The following is a 15,513-nucleotide window of genomic DNA, read 5'->3' on the forward strand; positions in this document are numbered from 1 at the left end:
GCATCCCTACATGCATGTATATATATATACACGAGATATATGAGATGTGTGTGTATATATATATACGATATATGATATGATTACCTTAAAAAGTTACTGGTTTTACACCTTCTGCTTGGCTGTCCTTATTTTTCCTAGATTTCCCACTTCTATTTTGTTTTTTGTTTTTCTTTTTTCGTTTTTATACTATTGCTATTGTTATTTTAGAAAGTACTCCGTAAATATTTATGGGTTCAATGTTCTTTCTTTTTCTCTCTTTATGTTTGTGCTGTGTGTCTTTAAGGGCTTATCTAGGATTTTTCTGTAGTTGAGAATAAACTTTTATCTTACTTGATGTAACAACTCCACATGTGAAAAATTCTTTTTATTTTCTATTTTTAGAAAGAAAATATAGTACAATTACTGGTAGATTTTGAAGCTATACTATTGCATATTTGACATTTTACTTTAATTGAATGGGGTTTGCTAAATACAACCCTTAAGGCTGTGTTTAAAGTGCATAAATTATTTGTACATTTATCATGAAAATCAGGGGACAGACTTTTAATATGGAAAGTATAAATTTTTTATGCACATTTCCCTACTTGAATCCATCTTCTTTATATGTTTTTTTTAACGGCAAATGAAACTTTCATCAAATGCCAATAACTCCTTGACACCCCTTAGCAAGTCGCTAAGGCAACCACATAACACTTGTACCACAACAAAGTTACACCATTTTTTTATTTAGTATTATTCTTAAAGGTCTAGATTAAACTACGCTAATTATTACAGAGTATCTTCTTATCTGTTAAAAGGTTTTTTATGTATCAATGAACGATAAACAATGATGTCAATTTAATGACCAATTTAAAGTTACAAAGTTTGTCTTATATAGTTATATCCATTAAATCTATTTAAAATATTCATATATCACACTTTTATAGTCATATTATCGAACGTGTTTCAAAATATTGTACAATACAATATTTTAAAATATGTTTAGAGATATACGGTTAAAAGAATGATGTATGGATCATCAGCATAAACTTAGAGCTTCTCGTAACTAGCGAACTGGTGTGGCAATTTACATAGTCCAACTTTTAGTAAAAAAATATCTTAGTATAAAAAAGAAAATTATTTAAGCAAGTTGGACATAAAATTTGGAAATATTCACCGAATCTTGAGAAATTAGAATTGCCTTGTATCAATGAGGCAATATTTTGTACCTAGGAAAGATATATAGTTGATAAATATTAAGAAAATACCCATGCACATTAAAATTGTCAACTCTTTCAAATATTATAATCAAGTGTTTATTTAAAGAATTTGTATCCTAGTACGCTTTAGGTAACAATGAAAGAATTTATTTACTATTATTCATTCATTAAATATGTTCGAGGTATTTTTGAAGAGACGCACCGTTGATATGATGTTATTTTCTCATGAAACTTCATATACCAGTAGAAACAATAAACAATAAACATAAATATATATGCCGGTATTAAGTTGTTCTAAGCTGCTATAGTTTTTAAGAAGTCATACATAAAAATGTATGTAAAGTGTGCAAATTTATAAACATGTATATTTATAGTTGTTCGAAGTTTTATCTCCTATAATTCATTTTTGGCTTCATATTTTGATGTGAGCAAAATATTATAAGGACCGAAAGTAATGGTTTAATATTCATAATTATTTTTTATTTTTTATATTTGGAGTTAAGTTTATAAAAGAAATAATGTTGTTAAACTCAAATTTGCCACTATGATATACACTACCCACAATTAATTATTATCATGAATGAATGCAGAATGAGAAAATTATATATGGCGATGGAAGTTAAATGTCATGATAGGATAAGAATTTTAAAGTTTAAATTTTCTCCATATGCATGTATGCGGAAAATATATAAAGGTTTATGTTATGCACTTATGTAGCGGCAATTACATTAATGCATAGCTATAAAAATATCAAACATTTACATTGTTGTTTAAAGAGTGTGGGACCATTCCCATCACGTCGACGAACACCCTGCCAACGTTTGCGGCATACCGACGAAATTTAATTTTGGATTCTAGCTTTTCACTAGATAGAAATCTTGTAATATAAATAATTCAATGTTAATAAAATACAGAAAATGATAATAACAACCCTAAATTTATCATTAATAACTTATTACATACTAGGCTTATGCCCGTGCAATGCAACAACGGTGGAGTAGTAATGGCGGAGATGATGGTGGAGGCGTTAGTGCGGACGGTGATGGGGGCGACCAGAGGGGGAAAAAATTCTGAGGGGTCAAAGTTAAAAAATTTATAAAATATAAATCTAAAAAGGGGCAAAATGTTAAAAACCTATAAGAAAATTTTTAAAATACATGAAAAATTTAAAAATACATAACAAAATTTAAATTTTGAAGGGGTATTAGCCACCCTTGCCCCCCCTTTAGGCACGCCTCTGGGGCGACGATGGTGGTGAATGTAAAAGTAATTGATGTTAATGGTAGTATTGTAGTTATTTTAAGTGTTGGGATAATGTAAATTATTTCATTAAGGGTTTTATAGGTGTATTAGATAAAAATGTTTAAATTAATGAATAAAGGAGAAAGATATTTTGAGTTTTTCAAAGACGAAAAATTTAAAGAAAAAAATGAGTGATTTATTTTATTAGATAATATAGATATAAAAACCAATACATTATACATAAAAACTTATCCCTTGAACTTTTGCATAAAAAAAATACAATTTTAATACACCCAGTGCAAATTAAAACCCATAAAACATAATTGTGGTCTATATCACAACTAATTCCTAAAAAGTAGCTTTAAGTCATGACCCGATCGAAGTGATAAGAATTCCACTTAAAATGTTAAAAGTGTGATAATAATTCAGAATCAACAAATCTATAATTGCAACAACCCAACAATCAATAACAATTGCACATGTTTGATGTTTGTGTTATCGCTTTCTTTTTCATGCTAGTCTACTCTTTTTTAAATCTCATGGATATGACCGAGTGGTCACACAAGAGCTAGCATATTTGGGATAACAAACCAACATTATTGTTAAATGTGATTTAGACGGTTGAGATTGACTGCTAGCTAGCTAGTACACAATTAATGAACTCAATTACATTAAGATTAAAATTTGTTTGCTATGAAAGTTAAATAAATATAAAAGGTAAAATTTTAACAAACTGATTCATAGTTAGTCTCCTTTAAACAAGAAAAAATAAATACTAAGTAAAATATATGGTTAATTTATGGATGTTGACATGTTGTTATTGCCAGTCTCCTTTAAACAAGAAAAGAAAAATTAATTAATATGCTTTGATCAAGGTATCCATATCATCGTTTTAGGCTATTAGGAGTAAGGGGTTCTCAAGAACCCCAAAACTAGCATTTTTCTTGCCATGTAAGATGTCACCATGGAGCCTTCAAAACTTTGGAGCAAGGGGTTTTCAAGAAACCCCACTTTTTATTTTTTTATTTATTTATTTTACTTTGACTTGTCATTTTTGTAATTTATGTACATTAAACCCCCCATAATTTTAACTTGTTTACTTGGTAAATAAACTTAAAATGATTAACAGACTAAAAAAAAAAAAGTAACCAAACTAAATAAAATACTAATAACCATTACATAATAAACTAAAAAACTAAAAAAGCAAACAAAGTACGTAACATAATAAACTAAAAACACTACTTCCTAAGGTTGGAACGAATCTCGTCTTTCCAAGCCTCAATCGCAACTCGGTCGGCTTCGGGAAGGTTCGAAGTGTCAATCGCCAAAGTTGCCAAATCTTCATTACGTTGCCTATGTTTTCTCACTTCAAGCTTTTCCTTTTGAATAACTAGCTGAACCTTATTAAACTCGGTCCGTTCTTTCCCGACTCCTATCAAACCCTCCAACTTATCGGTCAAATCACCAAAATCGGTGGTATACTTTCCACCACCACCGGACGAAGACGCCTTTCCTTTCTTTTTAGTCACGTCCCGACCCGTAGGTCGTGTGTACCGCACCTCCCTAGTGTCACCCTCTCCCTCGACCTCATTTAAATCAATATGAATTCTCGCTTCCGATCCCGAACTATGAGCACTCGGAGAATCGGAAGCGGAAGTCTTGGACACTTTACTCGACGCACCTTGAGTGGTTAGAGGATCCCAATCGCGAATCATATGGAACTTCGAAGTGTCCTTTAAGTACACTCATTCTTCCATGTAATTGAAAGGCGCCCCCATATCCGCTTTGTATTCGGCCAAGGCATTCGATTGGATGTCGGCTTCGGTAACTCCACTAACATGCCGATTAGTCCAATGAGTGTAAATCGCATGAAACTTAGAAATTTGCAAACGCAATTTCCTAAACTTGGAATTGATGGAATCTTGCATACGGTACTCGCCTTTGTTCATGATGCGATGGAAAATTTCTCTAATCTGGGACCAATACTTTGTCTCCCGTTGATAATTAGCTACAAAACAAATAAAAAAGTTTTAGTTTAGTATATATATTTTTTAATAAATAGAAAACAGTTTTGTTAAAAACAAAAAAAAACAGTTTTAAAAAATAAAAAACATAAAAACAACAGTCTTTTTAAAAAAGAAAGAAAAAAACAGTTTTTTATAAAAAAATTTTAAAAACGAGCTATTTAAAAAAAAACCACATTTTAAAATAAAAAAAAACGAACAAGTTAAAAAAACAGAATCTTTTTTTTTTATAAAAAAATTTCGTACAGTAGGTTAAAAAAAAGTACAGTAGGTTAAAAAAAACAGAAATTTAAAAAAAAAATTTAAAACCGGCAGGAAATTTTACCAACTAGGGGATCCTCGGTCACCTCTAGCCACGCTCTCGCCAACGCCATTTGTTCTTCCCTTGACCAATTAATTTGATTCGGCTTTTCCTGCGGCTCATCGGGATTCTTATTTGCATGAGATCGTTTCTTTCTTGTTGGAGCCGGATCCGGGATTGGAACTTGGGTTTCTTGAACCGTTTCAAAATCCGGTGGAGGTTGTGTCGAAAGAGGAGTTTCCAGTGGAGTCGACACCATTCTTTGAGAATCTATATACATATACCGTAAATATATATACATACATATATATTTATAAATAAACCAAAAAAATTATATATATATCTTTATATATAAACCGAAAATATATATATATTGATATATAAACCCAAAAAAAAAATATATATCTATATATATAAACCGAAATAAAAAAAATTCTATATGTACCAAACATGTTCCCGGTGAAGACAGAACGGCTGCCCATCTGAAATTTTGGCTCGATGAACCAACCCATGGGGTGAATCCGGAACACATAGGAGCACCCATATTCATATTAGCTACCATATTAATAAACCCGGGATTATTATGAAGATTTCAGGTCGTTAATGTCGGGTGTAGATGTCGGATTTGTCGGCGTTTGTGGCCGAAAATTGGGGTTATTGTAGTATGGATACATACTTTTTTTAGATCTTGTGATTGTTATATAATTTTGTAGAAAGAAAGTAGAAGAAGGATATTTGGAGAAGAAGAAAAAGTGGGATTTGAAGAAGATGAATGAGAAAGATGGAAAAAGGAGAGAAAAGAAGGGTTAAAAAGGATTAAAAAAAAAAGAAAAAAGGTTTTGGGTATTAATTTGGTCAAACAAGCCGTTGCATTGCCTTGAGACTCTCAAACTCACCCCGTCCTTCTCGTGCCGTTCTCTTCCTCTTTTCTTCCAAAAACGCCACCCGGGGCAATGTAGACGGGGTTTTCGCGGGGTTCCCAGGGGTTCTCAAGAAAAAAGTGTAGAAGAAACTCTTTGCTCTGATAGCCTTAGAAGCCTTTGCGTTAGGTACCTCAAGATATTACGGAGTATCTTAAAAGTTTCAGTAGAAAAAGAAAATTCTTTTGTTGAGGATTGGCCACCAAGGTTTTGACAACTCAACTTATACGAAGTTGTTGTGGGGTTCTATTATTTATTATTAATGTCCCAAATGTTTAATTTGATTTTTATTTTGATTCAATAACTATTGGTTTTCTCTTGCATATCGATCATGCTGGGAAAAAGTATAAGTCATGTAATCATGACTCGAGAGTAGAGGCCGGGTAAGTCTTTGTAATAAATGAAAGTACAAAAAAATATCCACCATTGTTTTGTGTTAAAGCAAAAGGTGCGGGGAGGAATTTTTAACACGTGTCGATATATATGATTGTTAAAGTTGTTCCTACAGACGTTACTGTAAGAAAATGTCACTTATTTTATACGTACGGAGTATATATTTTACACAAAGGCATAAAAATAAGGTGCAAGTCGTTTTAGTGTTTTGCAAAATGTATGTCAACGATATGTCAATTGACACATACATATGTTACAACTACCACTATATATGTTTAAAGAAAATTGACAAAATGTTTGAGTGTAGAAGAAAATTATAAAAGTCCGGCAATGTGAATTGCGGTTGTTAAGGTGGGATTAGTGGAGGAGCAATAATCCAATCCAACTAGTACGTAATAAAAGAAATAATTACTTTTTGGTAAATTTGGGGTTTCACAAATTACTTCACATCTCAAGAGGAGGTAAATGGTTTTTCACGTAACAATAATACATTGATTTCATGTATATTCCACGCAACTTCTACTTTTTATCGGTTAAAAACATCATTATTGGGAAAATTAAACACTTAAATAATCCAAAAAAGCATAAATCTCTATCAAGTACTACAAATACCTAAAATAACGAACACGTGACTCATGCTTAATTTCTTGGTCTGATTGATCCTTTAAGTGAAGGATTACATCCAATTTTTACCTTTTTATCAACCTTTCTATTTTTATTCTTTTTTATTTTTATCAATCTTTTTGTTTTTAAAATCATTTACTCTATTTACTAACCAATCATCAATAGATGGATTAGTATATAGTGGAGTTTGAGAGGTATTTGGTTTAAATCCTGGTGTGAGCAAAATGCTCACAGGAATAGAGACAAAGGTTTTTTCCCATAATGGGTTTCCTCTGGAATTGGAGTTGGATATATGAAGAGGCATGCCGCTGAGCCCAAATTTATCGTTAAAAAAAAAATTTACTCTATTAACTACTTGAAATTAAACATGAAAAAGTACAGCATAAAACCACAAAGTGACATAAATTAATTGCTAAATTTGATCTTTTAAATTGTTCTCAAGCTCTATTTTCGTTGAAAGTAACTTTAAAGGATCCTTATTCTTCTTTTATATGAATGATATTTGGGTTGTGATCATTTAAAAACTAAAATTTTTGTAAAAACTAAAAAACTGGCAAAAACACACTGTCATCTGAACTTAATACAATGTGTTTTAGTTTCAAATCACAGTATGTTTGACCAGTTATTTTCTGGTTTTTACACGCTATCAAAAACACACTTTGATTTGAAACTTAACACAATGTGTTTTAGAAAACACATTGTGTTAATTAGGTTTAGACCACAATATGTTTTGACTAATTTTCACAAAAATTTTTGTTTTCAAATAAACATTTTTCATGGATATATACATGTCTTTCTATACAAAACAACAGCAATACCTAATTGCTGTCAAAAATAGAATCATGAAAAAGATGAGATGTAAAAAGTTATACTAATAAAGTTAATTAATGATATTTTTTATGGTTGTCAGTATTATTTATTTGAATGCATTAAAATTTATATTTTATTTATAAAAAATTTTAAAAAAATAGTTATTTATAAATAAAAATTTAGTTATTCTGCTAAATAATAACAATCTTTAAAATTGTCATCAATATTTTCTTTTATAGCTTAATATTAATATGATGATGCACATACAAGATGAAATTAATAAAACGTACTGATCACTTGAAGAAGATACGATCTAAATTCTTAGTCAACGAGTCATCAAGTAGTGAAAAGCTTTACTTAAATTTGAAAATTAATCTGGCTAGTAAACTGTGTTTTGATTATTCTATAGATACTTTAGAATTTAATTAACATTGTAAGAGGGTCTGTAATAATTGATAACATGTCCCTGGAAAGGGAATATCACATGGGGTTAAATGCCACGAGCCACAACTTTATCCCTTTCTATGAACAATTAAATTGATTAAAATTAGATTAATATTTAATATATATTAAACTCATCCTTTTCCTTCATAATCAAGTATTTTAAGTTTTTCACTAAATTTTTAGATGTAGAAAATTAGGACAAGTTTTGGATCACCGACACCACCGTCATAATGACTATTCTTTTGTTTTTTTTTTATGCTTTCTTCATTCTTACAAATTACAACTAGATTTCAAATTGGATATATTTCCAAATTTTACACCCCGAATTTTCAATCTGGTTGTATGGTGAACGTGAAACTCGGATAAGAATCATCGGCTTCAAGATGATATATCATATATGATACCATATGAAAGATAATATGTAAATAAAAAATAATCACTCACGTTTAACTGTTTAAGTGACTTTATTTACTAAGGGTATGTTTGGTACAAAAACTTGGAGCTGGGGCTGTAGTTAAGGGCTTAAGGTTAGAGCTTGAGGTTTGGGCTAGGGGCTGGGGCTTTTTTTTCAACTCTCTTTCTGCGAGCTTTTATTTTAAAGACCTTTTGGGGCTTTTTGGAGTTTTTTGGGCTGGGGCTTTTGATTTCTTATGTATTACCAAACAGGACTATAACTTTTAAAGGAGCTTATTTTTAAAAGCTAAGGGCTTTTAAGCCCTTAAAAGCCCCTAAAATCTCCTTGCCAAACAGACCCTAAGTATAACTAAAAATCCGGTAAAAACGTTTAGGCTCAATCGTTATTATATACACAATCATAGAAAAACAAAGTAATTTGAGCAAATCGATCTAGTTACAAATAATGTACAATAAGATACTGAATAATTTTAATAACACGAGAGAAAAAACAAATCATGATCACAATCAAGATTGGTGGCATCTATTTCTTAATGCTACTTATCTAAAAACATCAATATCATACATCATGTTTTCTGGCATCTATTTGTTAATATTACATATCATACAACACTAAAAAGTATATTTGGTAATATATAACTAAATTTGTTAATATTAAATATCATACAACACTAAAAAATATATTTGGTGACATACGACTAAATGTCACTTTTATTGAAGCACTCCAATGAAACCATAGTTATCGTGTTTATACCTTATAAGTTTCATGAAAAATTATTTATATTGATTATGACAGTTAATACCCATGCTTAAATGATCAACTATATATTATAACTATATATTATAAGTTAGGGATAAGTATCCTGGAATGTAACAAACTTTGGACGAATGTCTATAATAGGAAATAACTAAAGTTATATGTATTGTATGTAAACAACTCAAAAAAATGTTTATTGTATGTAAGAAAACATACGTAACAACCATATAAAGGTGTCACTTGTTAGCATTTAATTGGTTGAATACATTTTCTTACATACAATAAACATTTTTTTGAGTTGTTTACATACAATACACACAACTTTAGTTTTTTTCTACTATAGACATTCGTTCAAAGTTTATTACATTATAAGATACTTATCCCTATAAGTTATAGGACATTTTATTTTATAAACTTCTATATTACGCAGTATTAGATAGACTGGATCTTCTTTAAAAATCAATCATGTAATGTACTATACTTCAGTTCAACTATATATCACCCGGTATGTAGATTGATCTTTACAATCTTGATATACATATTGCATTTCTCGATTTCACTTTAATAAATTATTTTTATTTTTAAGAAAAGATTGAATGCGACATGGTTAAGATGACGTCACGATATCACATGGGAGTAAGTGGCACCGAAATCAAGGCTGAGAACATAAAGTCAAAATGACAAAAGTATATGGCGACGGTGCTGTAACGAACGCGTTATTAATCCGTGTCTTATGATCGATGTAAATAAATAAATAAATAAATACACTTTTTAACCCATACTTCGTTACATTACAATTCACTTATTGTTACCTTACTAACCACTAGTTAAACCCTAGTGCTTAGGGTATCTTCTAAATCCACCATGTGAGGTGAGTTTACCCAAGGTCTCAAGTTCGAGTCTTGGGGTTCTCATCTCAAATGAATTTTTCAAGAAAGGGTTGGAGGTCTAGAAAATCTCTAGTTAAAATTGTCTCTAATACGTCTGAATCGAAACTCACTTTAAAAAAACAACCTTATTATAACTTGTTTTATTAATAAATCACTGCCACACTTTGTAATTTTAAGGCTTTTCTGAAACTCTTTTTATTATCATACATAAACCTCTTTGATTAAATTGCATACCTTTCAACCGAAACAATATTTAATCCCTAATTTATTTGATTAGATCGGGTAATGTTGAATGTAAACCTTAGTGAGAGTATTGAAATGAGTTTTCATTTCATTTCATTGTTTCATATTTTTATTTATGGGTACCCAATGAATGTAAGAAACATTGTCACAAGACGAGCGGATTAAAACTCTATACTAAGTATGTAACTATTATTTTGTTTTTGTTGCGAATTGAATCATTTTCAACCAGTCAAACAATATCACTAAATTAAAGGAAATGATTAATTCTCCTAATTAAATAGTCTAAAAATCAAACTAACCATGAGATGATGACATGTGAAAAAATCAGAAGAAAATATTAAAAAAAAAAATTAATGGATACCACATGTCACCTTCTTATAGTTTTAGGAGGATTTTTAGGTTAAGTATTAAGAGAATTTATCATTTTTTAAATTAATTATCACTCTCAAAAATAGTGATTGCCTTCACCCAGCTGTAATCGTACTTTACTTGTATCCTTATTGATAACGTATCCACCCAGTCGATAGCACGCAGAGTACACCCAGGATGATCTAATCTTCGATAAACAAAGGAAAAGATATGTTATTATCACCAATGCTAACATTTAATGGAAGAGATGAGACCATATCACATTATTCTCGTGGAGGTTAAGTCACAAACCCCTTATAAAAAAGGGAGGACGTGATCGACCAAGAGGACACGAAAAACACATACACATTTGGCGTAGAAGAGGCTCTACCTTACCGTAAGGAATCGCCAGATTATAACCACATTCAACCCCATTCACTCGTTCTAGGAGTCCGGATTGGTGTACAAACACTTATTAAATCTCTTGATGTGATCATTCACTTTATTAGTAAAATTAAGTTAAATTTTAGAAGATCTCAATTCATATATGACATACATATTTAATAACATCTCATCTACTAAAATTGCACGTCCATGGTACATTTTTACTAATCCGAAGCATAGTTGAGTTGATACGCTACTAAGCATCACTTGTGAGTTGTGACACCTCCAAATTAAAATGGAAAATGATTAATGTGACTAATTTGTATGCTTAAAAATATGCCTAATAAAGAGATCAAGGCATGTGGCAAGATCAAAGGTAAAAATGATGATAGAGAATGAGTGAAAAACATGTATCATGGAATAGACCTTTTTTTAGAAATATCAGTTAGGGATATATATCATTATCCAAAATCAATTAAAATACATAGTTGGCTAAAAGATCTGTTGCAAGAACATATATATTTTCAACCAAAGTACCTTAAAATAAATCCCATATAAGAACTATTTATGCAAGTGATTATTTGGAAAATTTTCATATATGTCATTGGTAAGTCACAAAATATCATATTTGCTCAATTAAATTTTGAAATATCATATATGTCATTTCTAATTTATCAATATATCAAATATGTCATTATTGAATAATAAAATATCATATATGACATTCATAATCTATCAATATATCAAATATGTCATTTAAATATATCTAATATGCCCGATTAAACTAATTTAGCCAAAATTAAAACATAAAAAATCTTTAAAACTATTAATAAAATACTTAGAAATGACAGTTACACACATTTTTTTCTCTTTGCTTTTATAATTCAATTCATGTTTTTTCCTCTAACCGTGTAAATTTAATTCAATGTTACCAACATAATTAGTTTTATTGATATTCTTAAATCCGTTATTCTATTCAATTCATAATATATAGTTAAGTGTTGCAATCTTGGTTTGTAAGTGACTTAACTATCTGATGCTTTTATTTTTGCACAAGTAATTAGCTCCATAACATTTGATGCAATAAAAACTCATGAATTAAAGAAAAAGAGAATAAGTGCAATTTAATTTTTAATGATAAATTTGAAATATTCAACATACTTCACTGATATGTTACATATATCGAAAATAATGACTCCATATATAATATTTAAAAATGTATTTGGGCACATATGATATATTTTACTTAATAATGACATATTTGATATTTAATGTATTATAAATGACATATATGATATTTTAAAATTTAATTGGACAAATATGATATTTTGACATATATGAAATTTTCTCATTATCTATTGTTAGAAACTTTTATCAAAAAAGAACAGAATCATATATGTTCATCAATTTTTGGAATTAAGTGTGACCGACAACTTTTGGTTATTATGGAGTAAATATAGATAGAGTATTTACATGTAAAGGCTTAGTCAAAATAAAATAATATTCGTACATTTTTTAATTTGATACTTCATGCCTTAAATAGATGTACTTTACGATTCGTTTGTTCTATCAACATTTGCTTGCCACTCATTTGAAGAAAATATTTGAACGCTACAAAGTACAAACATCACAACATCTCTAATCTGTATGAATTCAAATATGATGACCCGTCTTTGTTTGATACCATGCATTACATTACATCTAATCAAATTTAGTCTGAAAATGATAATTCTTGTGTGAAGTTGTTATAGTCAAATTTAATGTTTGAAAAAGAAAAAGTTACGGCAATTTTATATCAAATAGAATCAAATTAAATAATTGGCATGGTATTGCTACTTATCAAAGGGTCGAAGTCTTGATATATATCCAACCCCACACCAAGTGCATATATATGTCTTCATTTAATGTATACCAACAATACAAAACCTATGACAATGTTTGTCTGTACAAATGGTATTATAGTTCATTCTTTTAGGTGATTTTGAAGATTGAAGATTCATTATGAAGTTCAATTATTACCCAGTTTTTCTATTATTATTTTTCTTTTTTGTAAAGTTTCATCAAGAAATACAATGATTGATAAATTTATATGACCTTATGCATATTTACCTTCTTTTTAACGGCTAAATGAGATCGCCAACGAACCACTAGTCCATCCAGTTGACTTCACTCCCCACAAAAGAAAAATCATAGTGAGAGAAAACCTAACGACCCAACATGCAACTTTAATATTTTGTCGCATGTAGCTAGAACACATATATACTTGTGATCTTTTTATATTATTTAAGTTAGTAGGTATCTCACCTCAACCACTTGAAATGTAAATTATTAGTTAAACTACAAATTACTTAATAAACTGGATAGAGATCTTTTAAAATTATTTTTAATTTCATAAGTGAAGTTAAGAATATCTTGACATTTAGATTAAAATCAAATGTCAAGGTTCAAATATGGTTTTTGAATCTTAACCTTTGATTTTAATCGAATAGTCCAAATGACAACTTTATCTGTGAAGTTAAGTTTTAACAATAGAGGATCTCAATCCATAATTTATTACCTAATGATCCTCAACACGACTCAGTCGCTCAGAGCCTCAGACCAGCCCCATTAAGTCCTTTATGCCCTTTTACCAAACTCAATAAGTCATGCTTTAAGTCTTATTGACTTATTTTTTTCTTTACCTTTTACAAAGAATTATTAACTGTTACTATTACTCTAAGAATCAAGATAAACCAACATTTTGTTTTGTAATATATTTCTTTGTATCAAATATGTTTAGTAAAAGTGTTTAAAGCTTGTTAAAATTATATTATCCAAAAGGATATTCTTACAATAATGTTTCTATACCAGATAAATTCAAACATCATCATCGAACAACACATTTCCATTAAGTAACATTATGTATATTGTCATGTATAACTTCATAGTCAGTCATTTAAGAAATTAGTCATTTATCCGCCTATGAAAGCAAAAATTACTTACTTGATAAGTAATTTACTTAAATCAGTATCCTAGAATGTAACAAACTTTGGACAAATACCTATAGTGTGAAATAACTAAAGTTGTGTTCATTGTATGTAATGATCTTTAAATTATGTCTATTGTATGTAAAAAAAGGTATCTGACCAATCAAAAACTAACAAGTGGCAACTATATATGGTTGTCACGTATGCCTTTTTACATACGATAGAGTATAGACATAATTTAAAGATGATCATACAATTAACACAACTTTAGTTATTTCACACTATAAACATTCTCAAAAGTTTGTTACATTCCATAATACTAATCCCTATTTAAATAACCTATATTACTAAGTACTAACACTTTTAATTAAATGTAAGTATTTCCCGGGAAACTTAAACAAATGTTACACTCATTTAGATTTTTTGATAGGAGTACTTATAATACTACAAATCCCAAGCCCAATGGTTCATTTTAAACAATAAACAAAGTCCAGCCCAATGGACCGAAGTTTAAGATTTTTCACTTTACTCCCACTATGAGAGTGTTTGGATACGTTTTGAAATGATTATTTGATTATTGTATTTGTAAAAAACAAATAATTTAAAAAAATGTTTGGATGAAAAAGTAATTATCTGCTATGAAAATGCAGTTTTTGAGAAACACGTACCTACATGTTTTTCCTAAACGCAAAATTTCTTTTGAAAACTCATAATCTGTTTTGAAAATGCAAAGCCAAACACCCCTGATATGTGAAGCCAAGTGTACCTTTATCAGGTTAAATTATCAAAGGGACTATTATATTGAAATGTAAACAACTTTATGTATGAATTGTCATAGTATGTATTGAACTTCAATAATGTGTAGTGTATGTAATAACCTTTTAGATCTTTTGCATTGTAGGTACTCGCATATACGTGGCAACCATATAGGTTGCCACTTGTAAGTTTTTTTATTGGTCGGATACATACAATGCACATGATTTGAAAGTTCATTAGATACAATACACATGATTGAAGATTGATACACACTATGACAATTTGTGGAAAGTTGACTGCGTTCTGTAATACTAATCCCATTATTAGAAAGGGATAAGTGCGTCATAATGTAGATAACTAAGATCGATCGAAAAGTTATAGTGTGCACGAACTTTTAAAAACCTCTATTGTATGCACAAACTTTGTAAAAATGTTTAAATCATGTAACTATGACTGACCAATTAAAAACTTACACCTGACAGCTCATATGAGGTGCCACGTATACTATGTTACATGATTTAAACATTTTGACAAAGTTTGTGCATACAATAGAAGTTTCTAAGAGTTCGTGCATACTATAACTTTTCGGTCATAGTTACATACATTTCGGTGCACTTATCCCTATTAGAAAACAATATAGATTTTTTTCTTGAAACGACAATCACCGTGTAACGACATAGTTGGGCGAAATTAATGGGGTTTGAATAAAATTTAAAAGTAGAAGAGTGATTGTTTTGGATATGGATGGTTGAAATTAGAAGTTACAAAGTTTATATGTAAGGAAAAATTGTATTTGTT

At 29.7% G+C, this 15,513-nt stretch overlaps 1 protein-coding gene across 1 annotated transcript; it reads right to left on the reverse strand.

The window, feature by feature from the left end:
* Nucleotides 1-3,619: 3,619 nt before the first annotated feature.
* LOC122601699 (glutathione S-transferase T3-like) lies at nucleotides 3,620-5,025 on the reverse strand. The gene is made up of 2 exons (XM_043774439.1): nucleotides 4,791-5,025; nucleotides 3,620-4,449 (listed from the first exon to the last, which is right to left on the reverse strand). Exons 1-2 carry the CDS (start codon nucleotides 5,023-5,025, stop codon nucleotides 4,187-4,189), a joined length of 498 nt encoding a protein of 165 aa, XP_043630374.1. The 3' UTR covers nucleotides 3,620-4,186.
* Nucleotides 5,026-15,513: the final 10,488 nt, after the last annotated feature.

Source organism: Erigeron canadensis, chromosome 5, assembly GCF_010389155.1.
Source record: "Erigeron canadensis isolate Cc75 chromosome 5, C_canadensis_v1, whole genome shotgun sequence".
Lineage (NCBI taxonomy): Eukaryota > Viridiplantae > Streptophyta > Magnoliopsida > Asterales > Asteraceae > Erigeron > Erigeron canadensis.